Source organism: Dryobates pubescens, chromosome 20 (assembly GCF_014839835.1).
Source record: "Dryobates pubescens isolate bDryPub1 chromosome 20, bDryPub1.pri, whole genome shotgun sequence".
Classification (NCBI taxonomy): domain Eukaryota; kingdom Metazoa; phylum Chordata; class Aves; order Piciformes; family Picidae; genus Dryobates; species Dryobates pubescens.
In genome coordinates, this window is record NC_071631.1 from 10719298 (window position 1) to 10735579 (window position 16282).

The window sequence follows — 16282 nt, forward strand, 5'->3', positions numbered from 1 at the left end:
GACAAATTGCTGTGTTTGTTTCTCCATTTTCCCATTTCTGAATTTAATCCAATGGTTGTGTTCTGCTCTGTGCTCACAGCTGCTTTCAGCTTGTGGGAGAAGAAGGTGTGAAGAGACAAAGAAAAATATCACCCACGTTTTTCCCCTCTTCTTTCCTCTCTTTCTTCACCCTGACACTGCTCTCATCTCCAGCAGCAACTGAAGGGTGTTTGAGCCTCTGGGATGGTCAGGACAGAATCAACAAGAGGCTGTGGCTTAGACAGAAACACAGCACAGACATGTGGCATTGACTGGCTGCTTTCTCCTCCCAGTGCTACCCAGCCCAATGTTGAGCAGAGCATAGAAGATGCTTTAAAAGCACCTGCACCAAGCAAACAGTAAGTAAAGTGGGCTTCTACTCCAGGTGTTCCTCACAGATCCACCTAAAAAGTTCAGCTAAGACTTGTACACCTGATGTGCTTGAGATGGAATGGGCAGATCTGTGGATGAGGGCGAATCAATCCAGAAATGCTTTTACCCTAAATGCATAGGGCATCAGCTTCACCAAACAGGTCTAAACAACCACATCAAGAAGGCAAAGCTGTTGCAAGGAGCTGTTTGATGGCTCTTTAGGAGTTTTATCTAGCATGGGATTGTCTAAATCAGCACTAAGCAGATGCTGTCTTCTCTCCCTGAGAAAAAAACCTCCAGGATAATTAGTAATAAACTAGGCAAGTAAAACTGTAGGGTTAGGGGGAAAAGGTGATTCTGCCAGGGCATCAAACACTAGAACCTACAGTGAGAAGACGAAGAGCTACAGAAGCTGGGTGAGGTTACATCTGAGGATGCAACAAAGGAAAACAAACAACTCCATGCTAGAGCCTGGCGGGGGTGGGTGGTATATTTGAAGGGCACAGAGTAAAGATGGGACCAGGACTAGGTTTTGGTGGAGATAAAGGTACTAGAGCTTTTAGAGAGAAACAGACCATAGGAGTTGCTATGCCTCAAGGGCACAGGTGAGGTGGGAAGACTGTAGGAGAGATCTAAGCCCTCACAGAACAAGAGAGAGGAAAGGATGAGAAAAAGGTGATTAGTTAAGTTCCAGAGCTGCTGGTGTAGGAGGTGTTTAAGTGTTCTGAATGTGAGAAAGCCTGTAAATGTGTATGTCTGGTTACTGAAAGCTTTGAGGAAAGGCCTCAAAAACAAGGAAAACACAAACAAGAGTGAAAATAAGGAAGGGGAATAGATCCAGGGCAAACATGGTGTTTTACTGACATTAAACTGCATCCAGACAGCAACTATTTGGCAATTTCTTTCTGGAAAGCCTCCCAGATTCCCCCCTCCCTTTACACACACCCATCTAGACTGTGGAATCTAAGCAACCAACTACTTCAGCTGCTTCCTTTCATGCCAAGATCTGAATGAAGCCTGACGTAAGGCAAAAGCAAAACCCTTTTTTTGTTCTTGACAACTCTTTCTTACAGACCTTACAGAACAGAGTATCTATTATGCTGAATTGGGTTAACAAGTCACAGAATTCCCTTGGAGTTAGCAATTTCATTCAGACATTATTGCACAAATACATCACAACAGATCTATCTTACTGTGCCATTTGCATATGCCATCACATGATCAGAGACTGTTAATTAGCAGCAGTGTTAACCTGTTCTATAAATTCCAGGCTTGGGATGCTTTGATCAAGACAACACAGCTAAGAGACAGTTTTACTTCACCTTAGATTATTTTAAACCTGACACAAATCTTCAGGGTAGAGGGGAAAAAAAAAGAAGGCAGATTTTTCCTTTTAAAAATCCTCCATAATGCACCTTGCTCTGGTTGATTTCCTATGCTACGTGGTGGCAGGAGCAGGCAAGCTGCCACTAAGTCTCCATCTGTTATGCTTGGTGTGCAAAGCATTTCCTGCAGCAGTGGAAGCGTCATAAGGCAGAGACTCGTGTTCCCATGCAATGCTGTGTTGTTAGGGTAAACATTAGGATGTTTAAGAACCCTATTTTCAAAAGATGACAAGAAAGATTAACTCTGTAATCTATGAAGTTTGCTTCAGGTGTTTAGTAGTAGGACAACTACTATTCCTATTTATTTTTCTAGGTTTTGGGGGTGGTTTTTTGCCCCTGAAGTAAATTTTCCTAGTATGTGGTATAGATGAAAAGCTGGCACCTGACGCTGGGTCTAAGTGTCAGGTTTAAGTTACCTAAAAATAAAAGCCAGGCAGTGAGTAGTTGTACCAAAGAGAACTCATATTTTACTGCTGGTTTAAGTAAGAACTGCAGACTATGTGTTATGTTTATAAATCCTACAATGGTTTAGGTTGGAAGGGATGTCAGAAATCACCTACTCCAACCTCCCCACCATGGGCAGGGACACCTCTCAACTAGACTCAGCTGTTCAAGGCCTCACCCAAGCTGGTCTTGAACATGCCCAAGGAGGAGGCAGCCACAACCTCCCTGGGCAGCCTATTCCAGAGTTTCACCACCCTTATACTGAAGAACTTCTTCCTAAAATTCAATTTAACCCTGCTCTGCCTCAGCTTCAAACAATTCGCCCTTGCCCTGTCTCTAGACATCCTTATGAAAAGTCCTTCTGCAGCCTTCCTGTAGCATCCCTTCAGGTGTTAAGAAGCTGTATCAAAGAGAACTAATCTTTTATTGCTATTTTAAGTAGGAACTAAGTGACTGATGTTTATAAATGGAAGCATTTCCACAGAGTAAAGAGTAACAGGGGAAACAATAAAAGGAGATACATTATTATGAAGAAAATATTGAGGAGAAATTCTCTCCAAATCACAAGGCCTGACATAATGCTGATACTCCCTTTGGATTACAAATGCTGTATAATCCCTGATGCTGTGTCAAGAGGGAATTCAACTGCCAGAATCAAGCAAAGCAGAATTCTCTACAAGTAACTGATATTGAAAATAATACCCTAACCAACCAAAACCTAGGGGTTTAAGGATCTTCCCAAAAAACAGAGTAAAATTAAAGAAATAACCACACATACAAAAAAAAGTTTCACACAGGTCTAAATTCCTTAGGATAATCTGTATCTGCCCAAGCAAAATATTCTTCCAGAAACTTCATTTCTATCTCTGCTTTTTATAATACGATGTGGTCTGCAGTCAAAGTCTCACTTCAAAGCTAAGACAACTACAGTATCCAGATGCAAGCATGAGTTCTTCTATAAAACTCCTTGAAAATTATAACCAGAAAGGAATTTTTCCTGAAGATCTTACTACTTCTTTCCATTACCCTCATTGCTATTAACTTTTCTCATTTCCCACATCCTCTGCTCCTTCTCCAGTCACTGGCTCACAGAGCACCTAGCATCCCTTGTAACCCATTCCTGTCAACTGCTTACTTGTGCTGTCACCACAGCACTTCAAACACCAAGACAGGACTGGTGGATACTGGGGAAGATGCAGGGAACTACCAACACTCTGCGATTGGTGATGTTCACAGCTCAAACAATTTCTAATACAACTGACAGAGAATGGAGCCATGGGAAAAGTTAAGAGATCAGAACAAAGCCTTAGAAAGAAAGAATACGAGACAAAACTGTTCACTCCTCTTCCTCATCTTGCATCCCAAGGAAAATAATAAAGAATGTAAGGAAAAAGGAGAGGAATAATAAAGCTTTCACAAACACAAGGAAACCTACATGTAAATAAATAAAAGCTTTAATAACTTACACAGAATATTCTATGCTTTGGAATGACAGAGGAAAACTGCAACATCTACCTGCCACACTATATTGCTCAAAAGCACTGAACGATGCCCAGGTGATGACAATAATCTATTGGTTTATAGTGAGAACATTAGGGACAGATGACAAGAAGAGACAAAATTGAATAAAAGGCACACAGAAGACAGCACAGCACTGAAACAGAGAGCATGAAAAGGAGTTTGAGGGAAGTATTGTCAGTGATTTGTTTCATTTTACACAAGTGTTAACGTGAAAATATTACACTAAAATAATGCTATAGCACAGGTAAAGCACACTGTGGACATCACCACTACAAAATCAAGTATAGTGTTTAGATTTTGAGGGGAATGAGAACGTGGCAGTTTGACACATGGATTTTTCACTCAAACTAATAAGCTCTGGGCTATTTTGCAAGCTGTAAACAGAACAGAATTATGAACATCTGATCATGTCTGTGTACATTAGAGGATTTCACTTCAAACCTTTGGTTATCATTGTTACCACCTACAGGTCATAATGCTGATTCCATTTTGGGTCAAGTGTATTCTTCACAGTGTCTGTAGAATGGCATTGGCCAGAACCGTCCACCACAACCTTAGCAAATGGATCAGGAAGTCCTAAGAGGAGAAAAAGGAAAAAAACAAACAACCGTCATTAATGACTTCATGCTTTGGATACACGAGGGATGCGTGTTGGGAGGATGGAGCCAGACTCTGCTCAGTGATGTCCAATGATAGGACCAAGGGCACTGGGTGCAAGCTGGAGCAGAGGAGGTTCCACAGGAACATCTGGAAAAACTTTTTCACTGTGAGGGTGACAGAGCCCTGGAGCAGGCTGCCCAGAGAGGTTGTGGAGTTTCCTTCTCTGAAGACATTCCAAACCTGCCTGGCTTTGTTCCTGTGTGACCTGCTCTAGGTAATCCTGCGCTGGCAGGGGGATTGGACTTGATGATCTTTTGAGGTCCCTTCCAACCCCTAACATTCTGTGATTCTGTGAGAACCAGCAAATGCATCAGCCTGCTTTCAAGTCCTGTATCAGCACACTGTTTTTCTATTTGCAGTTGCCTTTTATTAATCCACGAGAGCCATATTTAGTGAATGGGAATAACATGACACACTGAGCACAGGAAACAGTTCAATCAGCAATTTACTACACTGAGATAGACAAAGTTGTGCAAGTCAAAGACTTTTGGGGAAAAATATCTTAATGTAATCTTCCTATTTCAGGACTGTGTAAATTCTCAGTATACAAAGAATGCAGCTAGAGACAGAAAAAACAGATTTACTTTTTTTTTTTTTTAATATTCAGATTAATTATAATCATGGGTCAGGTTGCTACTCTAGTATAGGAAACCACCTACTGCAGATTATTCTTGCTTTTGAGCTACACTTTGTTTTGTCTTAGCTATTGATTTAATTTTCTGTTAGCTCTGTACCTCAAAACCACTCAGCTCAGCTGACAACAAAAGTCAGTACAAAGATGATGCTGGGCTACATAGCTGAGGATGGCAAAGCAGCAGGACAAGAGCAGCCTACAATTAACTGAACTGTAATTGCTATTCCAATCACTATTAACTGCCACCAAAAGGGATGGTCCCACCACTAGTGCCCCTAAGCCATGTGGGCCCACCCCTTCTCCCCTCATACTAATTCATTCCTTCATCCCAGTGCCCAGTGAGTCAGCTGAAGGAACTAAAGGTGGCAAAACATTATTCACACCTTCTGTAGCTCACGTTTTGTACCAGTTCTGCTCCCTCAGGTGACTCATGATGGAGCCAGTCAAGCAGCAGAGCAGCTCAGGACAAAGCGCATGGGGACAAAGGCAAAGCATCTGGGGAAGAGGAGTAATAGGACCTTGTGACATTTGTGCTTCAGTACAGAAATGCAGCACAGATTTCAATCTTGAGGGGTTTTTAGAACCACAGAATGCACTGGGTTAGAAGGGACCTCTAGAAGTCAACTTGTCCAACCCTCCTGCAGTAAGAAGGAACATTCCCAATTAATCAGGTTGCTCAGAGCCCCATCAAGCCTGACCTCGAATGTCTCCAGGGATGAGAAATCTACCACCTCCCGGGGCAATCTGTTCCAGTGTGCCACCACCATCATAGTAAAGAACTTCTTCCTAATGTCCAACGTATATCTGCCCTGCTCCAGTTTAACAGCATTGTCCCTTGTCCAAGCCCCACACACCTTTGTAAGTAGTCCTTCCCCAGCTTTTTAGATGTCATTAAACTGTTAAACACCAGAAAACTTTCAATCAATACAAACTCCTAGATATAAAGCAAGTTTAGGAAGTATCGTAAGTGACAACAAAATTCTGCAGCATCTATTTTTCCAACCTGTTTCCAAACTTCAGGTCTGAACTTTCCAATTCTTCCTACTGCCATCTGGGGAGATGGCAGGCAGGTGATCTGTGCGTGATCTGTTATTGGCCTCCAAAGCCAGTGACATTCATGTCTGCCTCCTTCATCCATCCCCTCTTCTTTCACATTATTAAAATTAATTAAAATATAATTCCAGAGAAACTGGCTATTATGACAGGAGTTAGCATGTACACCTGTTTCCTGGACAAAACATTCTGATTGGGAAAACATTTTAATAAACATGGCACTAATTGAATTTAAGATGTAATGTGCCTGAAAAAATAGTGTCAGTGATTTGATTATGAATCTGTGACACTAGGGAAAAATGAGAAACCTTGAAATAAATGTGAAAAATCAAAGCGTCCAGCCCCCTTAATGCAAATATCTCCACATAAGAATCATGTGCAGACACTGAATGTCCAGAACCTGCATAAGATTTATCCCATCTCTATAAAATTTTAACATCTACTTACGGAAAAAATCCTTTTTCACCAAGTTTTTTGCACACAGTACTGTAAGGAAAAAAAAAAAAAAAAAAGAAAAGAGAGAAATACAAAATTAAGATGCTGATTCTCAACTTAAAAAAACCCAAAACAACAAACAACCCCAAACAGTTACCTTACCTGTTCAGCATTCCAGAAAATCCTGCTCAAAATGAAATGAATGAACATAACTGAATTGTGCTACAACAGCATTTATGTTGGGATGTAAAATACCTCCTGAAAGATGAGGCAGAAGTGTCATCTTTCTGGCAATTGACCTGCAGGCAGATTACAGTGGAAGTGATATGGTGGAGGATTCCTCAGGCAAGAGTTTCATGTACAGTTATTCCCCGCCCCCCCCCCCCCCCCCCCCCCCCCCCCCCGCAATGGTTTTGCCAACTCTCTGTTTACCTAGTGAGGGAACTGGACCCGTTCTCACTCATCAGTGGCACAAACATTTGTGCTAATAAAATCAGGGGTGGTACACGAGCAGGACCTGATGTCAGTTCTACAGAGCAGCAAAGCGTATGAGACAGTCTAGGCTTTTCTGTTATCTTACGTGATAACTACAAGCTTTTACCTGAAAAACATTTGGGTGGACCAAACTAACTTCTAAAGCCAGAGTTTTGATGGCTTCAAAAATACATTTTATTTGTAGAAACTTATAATTGTTTCAGGCTCCCCCTTTTTTTTTTTCTTGGTTTAAATTAAAAAGGGAAGAACATTTGCATTTGTCAACTAAAAATACCAAAGAGAGAAACAATCTCACATGAGAATAGAGTAAATAAATCAAGCAAACATTTTAAATAAATAAATAAAAGGTCGAAGAGGACAACTGTCCTATAAAGAAGCCAAGGTACACAGAGAAGACTTCTCACAGAATGCACCCACTGTTCAATTGCATGTCCTTATCTATTAGCACAGGTTTAGTAAGCAGGAAATATTAGATTCCCTTATGAAACATTAAAATATTTACTGATAAAACAAAAGGATTCTTGGTCTTGAGTGGAAGCATAAATTCCCACAGCTAGCACAATACAAAAAATTGTAAAAAAGAGGAAGAGGTATTTGGTTGGAAATGATGCTGCAGAAGACTCCTCAGTAAATTATTCCCTTGGATGTTCTTTCTATTACATCATCAATATTTATTACAACCAGGAAATGCAAAGACAAAAAAGTACATCCAATAATCACATCCCACAGGCATCACCCAGAACCAAAACAAACTGGTCATGCCTTCCCCTATAGAATATCCTCCAACTGATCCTGCTGGGCTGCTGATTGTCTAATTTCCTTTACAGTGTGCCCAAAACAGCATAAGTGGAGGTGATCCATGAACATCCTCATGGAAATTTCCAGAGTCAGGGCAAAGAAGCACCACCCTACAGAGATCTGCATAGAAGGGTTTGGGCTGGAAGGAACCTTAAAGGTCATCTAGTTCCAACCCCACTGCCACAGGCAGGGACACCTCCCACTAGACTAAGTTGCTCAAAGCCCCATCCAACCTGGCTGGCTCAGTTACACATTAGTCTAAAACAATGGAATTAATGTTTTCCCCATTTTTATGATCATAAAGACACTGATTTCAATTAAATTGCTTTCCATGGGAATTCAGCACTGTAAAGCCTAGCTAAAAATGCTACTCAGGTCTAATAAGCTTTGGTCCTCCATAAAACAGAAGGGGACACCTATTAATGTCCACAGATTGTCATTAAACAATGACTTGCACGCTGACATATACCTCAGGAGAGGTAGATACACGCTCCCAGGAAAGCTTCAGCAGATTAGTTTGATGCAACGGGTGCTAATAACTATATTGTTAACCTGAAAATAAAAATAAATTGCCTGGTTCCAGGTTGTTATTAGTTGGGATTCTTTTAAAGATGCTAAAGGTAAGAAAAATATTTTTCTCCAGTCAAAGGCATAATAGTAATCCTAAAGCAGAGCTCTGTTTAATGGATTTTCAGCCAGTAATTCCACAGTAAACAGTCAGCAGTAGTAAAATGCTAATGAAGAAGAAACATTTTAGGTATTTCTGATACCTGGAGTTGAGGCATCTATAGGAAACAGACTATCACATCACCGTGTGCTCCTCAAAGCATTCAATGAAGTCCTTAGGATGGTGTCATAAAAATCCACAGTTCCTAAAGCCTCCCACGTGCCCAGCAATTTAAAGTCTACTAGACCCATACAAAGTGATAACAGCTTAAAAGGCATTTAAGGAAATGGATAAGAAGACAAACTTCTAAAAAAATGCTTCTGCAGTTCCTTAAGATTCTACTAAATCAAGAATATCCTCAGCCTGAGCTGCCAACAGACACCACTCGCCCCAGAACTGTAACAAGTTACTGATCACCAGCTACCTTTCATCTAGTGGTGAAAAACCTCAAGTAAAAGAGCTGCTCATATAGATGACCCCTTCTTAAATTGTCTCAAAAATAACACCATCTGCACAATTTCACCTGTTACAAGAAACACAGTGTTGAGTGAAGCTGAAGGCTTTAAATCCAACAATTAAGTCAAAATTCTTCTAAAGCACAGCAAGCCACTCGGTACATTCCTGAATTGTATTATGTCCAAAATAAGAGGCTTGACAAATCTTTTGGGAAAGAAATTGCAAGGTTAGCTAATTATAGGCACTACTTTTCAAAATATTAAGCAAGCCTGCCAGCACAATTTACCCAAAGTCTCGATTTTATGAGATTTGGCACACAAGACATAAGGCTAATAACCATTTCCCCACCAATTAGCCACGAGTGAACAAACAAGAGTATTTTTGGCTCAAGATCTCCTTCTCTAGCAACCACATTTAAAAGGAAAGTAAAATGTCAACCCTCTCTGGCTTTGTCAGGTTAACAAAACAGGAGAGATGCCGAGAAATCTTCCATTAACAACAACTCTGCCAGATATTCCTAGGTGGAAAAGCCCAGTCCTGGGAGGACCAGCTCAATTCTAAGTGAACAATCTTCTTCCACACACAGAGCTCTAATCAGGACTTGCCTTGGACAAGAACTTCTCCCACTGGTGGGAAAAGTACCAGAGTTTATGCTCCACTTCTCTAACAGTTTCAACACTGCATTAAAACCTATTCTGAGGATTCTGATAACCAACTGATTAATAGTTCCTTGAGAATAAAAACTAAGGAAGTTTGGTTTCCTATGGATTTATGTTTTATGGTTGACTGAAAGCTACAGCTGAGGCTTTTCCCACCAGTAAGGCTTTTAGACAGACTCCCTCCCACGCAGACTCTATAGTGGTCTCACAACATGGGATCTCTCACTGCAGCTTTTTTCCCCTCTCATTTCAGGTCACTCTTAGGGTCTCCTCTTTATCCAGGCAATGATTCTCATAAAACCCAGGGGACTTAATTATCTTTGAGATCCCTATACTATGTCAAATTTGAGCTAAAGATTCAAAACACGGAAAGAACCCCAGCAAGATTTCTTTTCCTTGGCAAAGCCAAGTGAAATTACTGATGGTTCTGGACCCAAACCCACATCCTTGTCAGACCTACACAGCTGCACCACTAGTAGCTCCCCTAGAGGCACAAGGGCACTGAAGGTTAGAGCTGCCTTCCAATATCTGAAGGGATGCTACAGGAAGGCTGCAGAGAGACTTCTCATCAGGGTGTCTGAGACAGGACAAGGGGGAATGGTTTGCAGCTGAGGGAAAGCAGGGTTAGACTGCATATTTAGGAAGAAGTTCTTCACTGTGAAGGTGGTGAGACTCTGGAACAGGCTGTCAAGGGAGGATGTGGCTGCCTCCTCCTTGGGGGTGTTCAAGGCCAGGTTGGATGAGGCCTTGAGTCTAGTTGAGAGGCATCCCTGCCTGTGGCAGATGACCTCTGAGGTCACTTCCAACCTAAGCCATTCTATAACATATGTTTGTTTTAAACTATTTTTTATTAATTTATTTTCCAACAACAACAAGTTAAGCTCTTTCAGCTGGCACTGAAGGTTTTCAGATGCTGGAATAGGAGCCAGTGCCTGGGTGTATTTACATTGGTTTGAAAAGGGAAAGGGAAGGGGGAGCATTGTACTGTAGGTGCATCATCAAAATGCATTAGCAGCCTCGAGTACACATATGTGGAGAAGTATTTCTTAGGAAGTATCAGTGAGTCAGGGGATTGCTATGGTTTGTATTTATTACAGACTTCCTGGGTAGTCTACAGAAAAGAGCACATTAATACTCCAATATGAGGGAACAACACATACATGCCAAGACAAACATGCACAGCGCTTTTACACACTATACATTCATCTAGTGTCTTCCTATCACACCCTGTGATCTCATCCTAACATATGCTACTCAGGTCAGCTCACAGAAACATGAAAAGAGCATATTAGAAGCTACCTGGTCTCCCTCTATGACTGCTTTGCTACACAGCAACCTCAAACAGACCAAAAGAGGAGCTGTGTGAACAGGGTTTGCCAATGTCCTTGTTCTGATTTATGACTCCAGTGACTGACAAAGAATGGTTTAGTGAAAAACAATTTAACTATTGCAAACAAATGTAAAATACTTCATTATTTCCAAATTCCTGTAAACCACTTTATGTGCTAGCTCTGGCACTTATAGATGGGAGTGAAATATCAGGTTAAACCCACCAAAAAATATGAGTATTGAAAATGTGGTTTTACAGAAAATAAATATTTACTGCATTTTCTGAACCTTCTAAATCTTTGCTTGCTACTGAAGAGCTTGACACAAAGATGAACAGAGGGATGAAGAACCTTCCCTATGGGGATAAGCTGAGAGACTTGGGGCTCTATCGCCCAGACAAAAAAGGGCTCTGGGGAGACCTTAGAGAGGCTTTCCAGTACCTGAAAGGGGCCTACAAGAAAGCCAGGAAGGGACTTTTTACAAGGCCTTGTAGTGATACAATGAGAGGGAGGGCAGGGAGAGGAGGGCAGATTTAGACCAGAGATTAGGAAAAATTCTTTAGAGTGAGGATGGTGAGACACTAGAACAGGTTGCCCAGGGAGATTGTGGATGCGCCCTCCCTGGAGATGTTCGAGACCAGGTTGGGTGAGGCCTTGAGCAACCTGGGCTAGTGGAAAGTGTCCCTGCCATGGCAGGGCATTTGGAACTGGATTATCTTCAAGGTCCCTTTCAAACTAAACCATTCTATGAATCTATGAACACGAAGAACATGAAGAGTGCCATTGTATTCCTTTCTATTGCAAAGGAAACAAAAGTGATAAAGTTTCATGAGACTTTACAGAATCACCACATCTTAGATATGCTCCAAGAGCCCTGGATGACCCTGTTTACCTTCAATGGCTGGATAACAGGCCTAGAATGAATGTTGAGGAAGGTAACATTAAGAAAACATTATATGAATTTAAGGAACTTGGACATTTAAGGATACTAATCTTGTATTCCAAACCTACAGCAAACTGCTCATGCAATCTCTACCAAACTGCTTATAGCCAACTGGACACCGTATTCCTTCACACCTACAGAACAGGAATGACACTGCTTTACCTCACAGGTTTGAGTTAGTGCTGTGCTACCTGTATGTTTATACACTCTCATCCACCTGTTAAAATGTCTCTCTTGATTTATGACAAATGACAAGGTAAAAATGCATTTACACCCAGCAACATGAGCTCCTCAGGCCTCCAGTTGTAGATGATCACAACAGAAATATATTTGGTTTAAAATTTCTTATTAAAAAGTACTATTGCTTAGGTTATCTTAAGTAAATAATTTTTTAATATTTATATTGGAGAGATGTCAATACTGTATCAGTAAAAGATATGGGGAGGCAGCCAAGAACATTAAAAGCAATCGTACATGTCCCTGGAAGCAAGCATACCAGCTGAAGCTGCAGGAGGAAGCATACACTCTGCACTCTTACAACTCAGTTACGTGACTTACTAAGAAAATACATCCCCACCTCACCTCAGACATCTGTAACCACCCAGCACTGTGTCAACAGGCAGCCCTGAGTTTAGAGAGGGAAGGACTGGGTCCAAAGCTAAGATTACATTTACTAATCTTCGGGCTTTCCACATGTCATCACTAGTTCAGCCTTCTGAACCCAACCAACACTTTTAACATTACCACTCCTGTTGGTTTTCTTCTTTCCCTAAGGGTTTTCGTCCCAGAGAATATGCCTGTTCCAGAACACAGGCAACACATGGGATAGCCAGGAGAAGGACAAGCTGCCTATCACTTTTTACCACAATAGCTCATTTTGAAGACAAGCCTTTCTTCCCCCTACTGAAACACCATCTTTTAATGAAAGCCATTAGCATTGCTTTTTGTGATCAGATCCCAGTTGTTTGCATGTAATACACAGTGCAATACAATCACTAAAATAAGTCCCAGCTGTAGAAATACAATGCTGTGCTGTTGCTAATGCGTGTTGTACTGATAATGAATGGTCGTCTATGCTTTAATCTGAATAAAGCTCCCAACTGCTCTGCCTCTCCTTGCCAAAAATTCCCCTTCCTCCTCCAGACTGTGGTTGCATTCCAATTACACTGCTGATTGGAATGAGCCTGCTTGGGGGAGGGTGAGGGAGGGAGACAAATGAAGGCGCGCACACACACCCCTGCTCACCGCTGGATGGTGGCCCCTGGGACCCTGAGATTGTGTAGGGTGTTGGAACCTATGGATGACACAAGGAGCATCTCCACATCACATAAAGCTCTCCATAAATTGGTTTCTTTCAGAAAAATGACAGGCAAGCACAGCACCCCATGCACAGGTTCCAGCAGGAGAGCTCCATACTCTAAACGTTTCTAACAAATTCCTACTGTTTTCTTCCACTCTTGGCACACTACCCAAAAACTTCTACTTCTCTGCTTGCATCCCCTCCTTGGACCTGCCTGAATTCCCATGCGGGAAGATATAAACCAGGAGGTCTTCAACTATTCATGGAACAAAGAGCTGTAAATAAAGCCATACAGATTTGCAAATACAGCTGGTGAGGTAGTAACTTTCTCAATTAAAGTTTTGAACTAAAACTGTTTATCCCAACTACTCACATTAAATTTTATTTTACAGCTCATCTCCCTGAAGATTATTTTTTTAAGCTTTCATTTCCTTTAGATTTTCATTTCCTTTCAAAGGTGTTTTTAATGCAGATGAACAAAGTGACAGAACATGATCATAAACTAAGAATTTACTTTCAGTTAATGAAATTCATGCATTCATAGCAGACTGTGATCAATTATTGTCAAGAAGGGACACACAGAGGCAGGTAAACCTAACCAACAGAGGTTTTACAGGTGCTCAGGGTAAAGGAGGCATTGAAACATGAAATAGTGCATCAGCTGACCATAATTCCAACCATGATCAGTGATCAACAGGAGCTGGAAGGTTTCATATTGCACCTACCAATAAAGAGGGTTGCAGCTGTTCCTTGCTCCAATCAGGTCTAGAAATCATATGGATGCAAGGTAGATCAGGAAGCTGAACTGGCTTAACAGAAAATTAACCTTCTGGGGAGATGGATTAGATTGCCATTGGCTCCAGGAGCTGCCTTGGCTTAGCCCGCAGTCACGCCATCCCTAGCCCTAATGCAAAGGAAGTGGCAGAAGCACATGGCTGGAAGGAGGGAGGATTAAAAGCACTACCTTTCTGAGAGCAACTTGCATTTCCACTGGTGAAGTATGCTCTTTACCAAGGAGGTTTCCAGCTCTCTAAACAAAATATGCCTCTCAATATTTTCATTTTAATGCAGACTGCCTGCTCTTGACTCTTGTTTTGCAGTTCTGGATTTACTTCAGGGAAAAACCCCAAATCATAAACAACAGTCAAACAAACCCAACCAACCAACAACAACAAAAAAAGCCCCAACCAAACAAGAAATCCACACAAACAAAATCCCACAACTTTTTACAAAGCAGTGTTTGCCATCAGGATACCAAAATAACATCCTAACACCCTTCAGGCCTTCAGAAATACAACCTTTACCTTAATCATTTGGTTGGGAGTGTTATTTTCCCAAAGCACTCTCAGAAGCAAAGAATCAAAACACTGCAAAAAGCTTTTTTTTCCTTGCAAATTCAGAAACACCTGCTTTGAGACTGCTCTGTTTCACTTACTGACAGCTGCTTGGAGTCTCTTAAAGCATTAGGAACTGAGAACAAGCTCTGAAGTGGCATCAGTACAAACTGGCTTGCCTTTTTGAGAAGGGCATTCCCCAATACTTTATCTCAGATATACTGCTGTTAGAATTAAATATCCAAACAGCACCCTCTGAAGACATAAGTGACCTGAAAGCATCACTGGACACCCCAAAGCCTTCTTTTTCTGGGACCACCACAGAAGCAGCGCAGGCTGAGATGAAGGTGCCAGACACCATGCACAGAGGAACCCAAGGGCACCAGGCAAACTGATGCTGATTTCAGACATACTCTGCAGGATTAGATTAATTGCAAACACTCAGCCTGTCCTCACAGCAGAGGTGCTGCAGCCCTCTGATCATTTTTGTGGCCCTCCTCTGGAACCTCTCCATCAGGTCCATGTCCTTCTTGTGATAAGGGCCCCAGAGTAGCTCAGGTGAGATGTCACCAGAGCAGAGTCACCTCTCTTATCTGCTTGCCATTCACCTTTTGATTCAGGATGTCATTTGCCTTCTGGGCTGCAAGCTCACACTGTTGGCTCATGTCCAGCTTCTCACCCACCAAAGTCCTTTATCTGCAAGGCTGCTTTCTACCACATCCTCCTCCAGTCCACACTGATAGTGGTGATTGTCCTGACGCAGGTGCAGGACCTTGCACTTGGCCTTGTTGAACCTCATGAGGCTCACACTGGTAGGAAACTAATTTCCAGTACTCTTTGAGGGCAACAAACTTAGTCTAATGCAAATTGAGAATCACATACCAATCCTAACTGTCTTAATCAGAATAGGTGTTAGAACAAGTACTGAGGTACTTTTAAAATGCTGTTAAAGAGCAACCTGACAGGTTGGAAAAAATAATTAATAATAATAAGTGTCAAGACTAGTTCTAAAGGACATCCAAAAGCACTACTGCTAGGCTGATATCCAAACACAAAGCAGAAAGCTTTAAAACGAACCTTTAGAATACACCTTAGGATACCTTTAGTACCAGAAAAGCACTTTAAACAACAATTTCATTTAATAATTGTTAAAACTCTACATTGTCCCATAAACCTATTTCTGCAAGTTCAACTTCAGCACAAGCCAGATGCTAAATCCTTAATATACTGCATGTAAAATTATACCCATTTCAGAGGATCACATGCACCTGCTTACAAGCATGGTCAGTTAGAAACCCATGTCTCAACAACTCAGAATTATTCCTCTGGGACTAAACAAACAAACCCACAATAACCTGCATTCAAACACCAAACTACAATATGGATTATCCAGAAGTTAAAAATGCCCTCAGAATGCAATGTACTTGAAATCACTGCAAAACACTGGCAGAAACTAACATAGTAACAGAACATTTTTCTTTCCAACAGATCTGCTGTACTAAATTCAGCTTGTAAGACCAGGTTGTGCTGTGACTGGATTTAGAATTCTAGACCCATATTACTTGCATGGAATCTAACACACGGAGATTAACATTCACAAGTAAAACATCACACATTTAGCACGGAGGAAATATTAATAAAGATGCACTGAATCACTGAATAGATATAGCTAAGCCAATAACTCATTCATCTCCTGCAACAATAAAATTCTGGGACAAAGTCTTCAAGGCTATTTAAAAAACCCATAAGGGGAGGACAAGGCGACAGCGACTCAAGACTC

General features: G+C 41.4%; 1 protein-coding gene across 2 annotated transcripts in view; it reads right to left on the bottom strand.

Annotated features, from left to right (window-relative positions):
• The window catches only part of SMURF2 (SMAD specific E3 ubiquitin protein ligase 2), a 59736-nt gene that overhangs the window by 26287 nt on the left and 17167 nt on the right, over window positions 1-16282 (bottom strand). For both annotated transcript variants that reach the window (XM_054170554.1, XM_054170553.1), the window contains exons 2-3: window positions 6535-6573; window positions 4208-4316 (exon numbers count right to left, since the gene is read on the bottom strand). In XM_054170554.1, the coding sequence (XP_054026529.1) occupies window positions 4208-4316; window positions 6535-6573 (148 nt within the window). The remainder of the gene's footprint in view (window positions 1-4207; window positions 4317-6534; window positions 6574-16282) is intronic.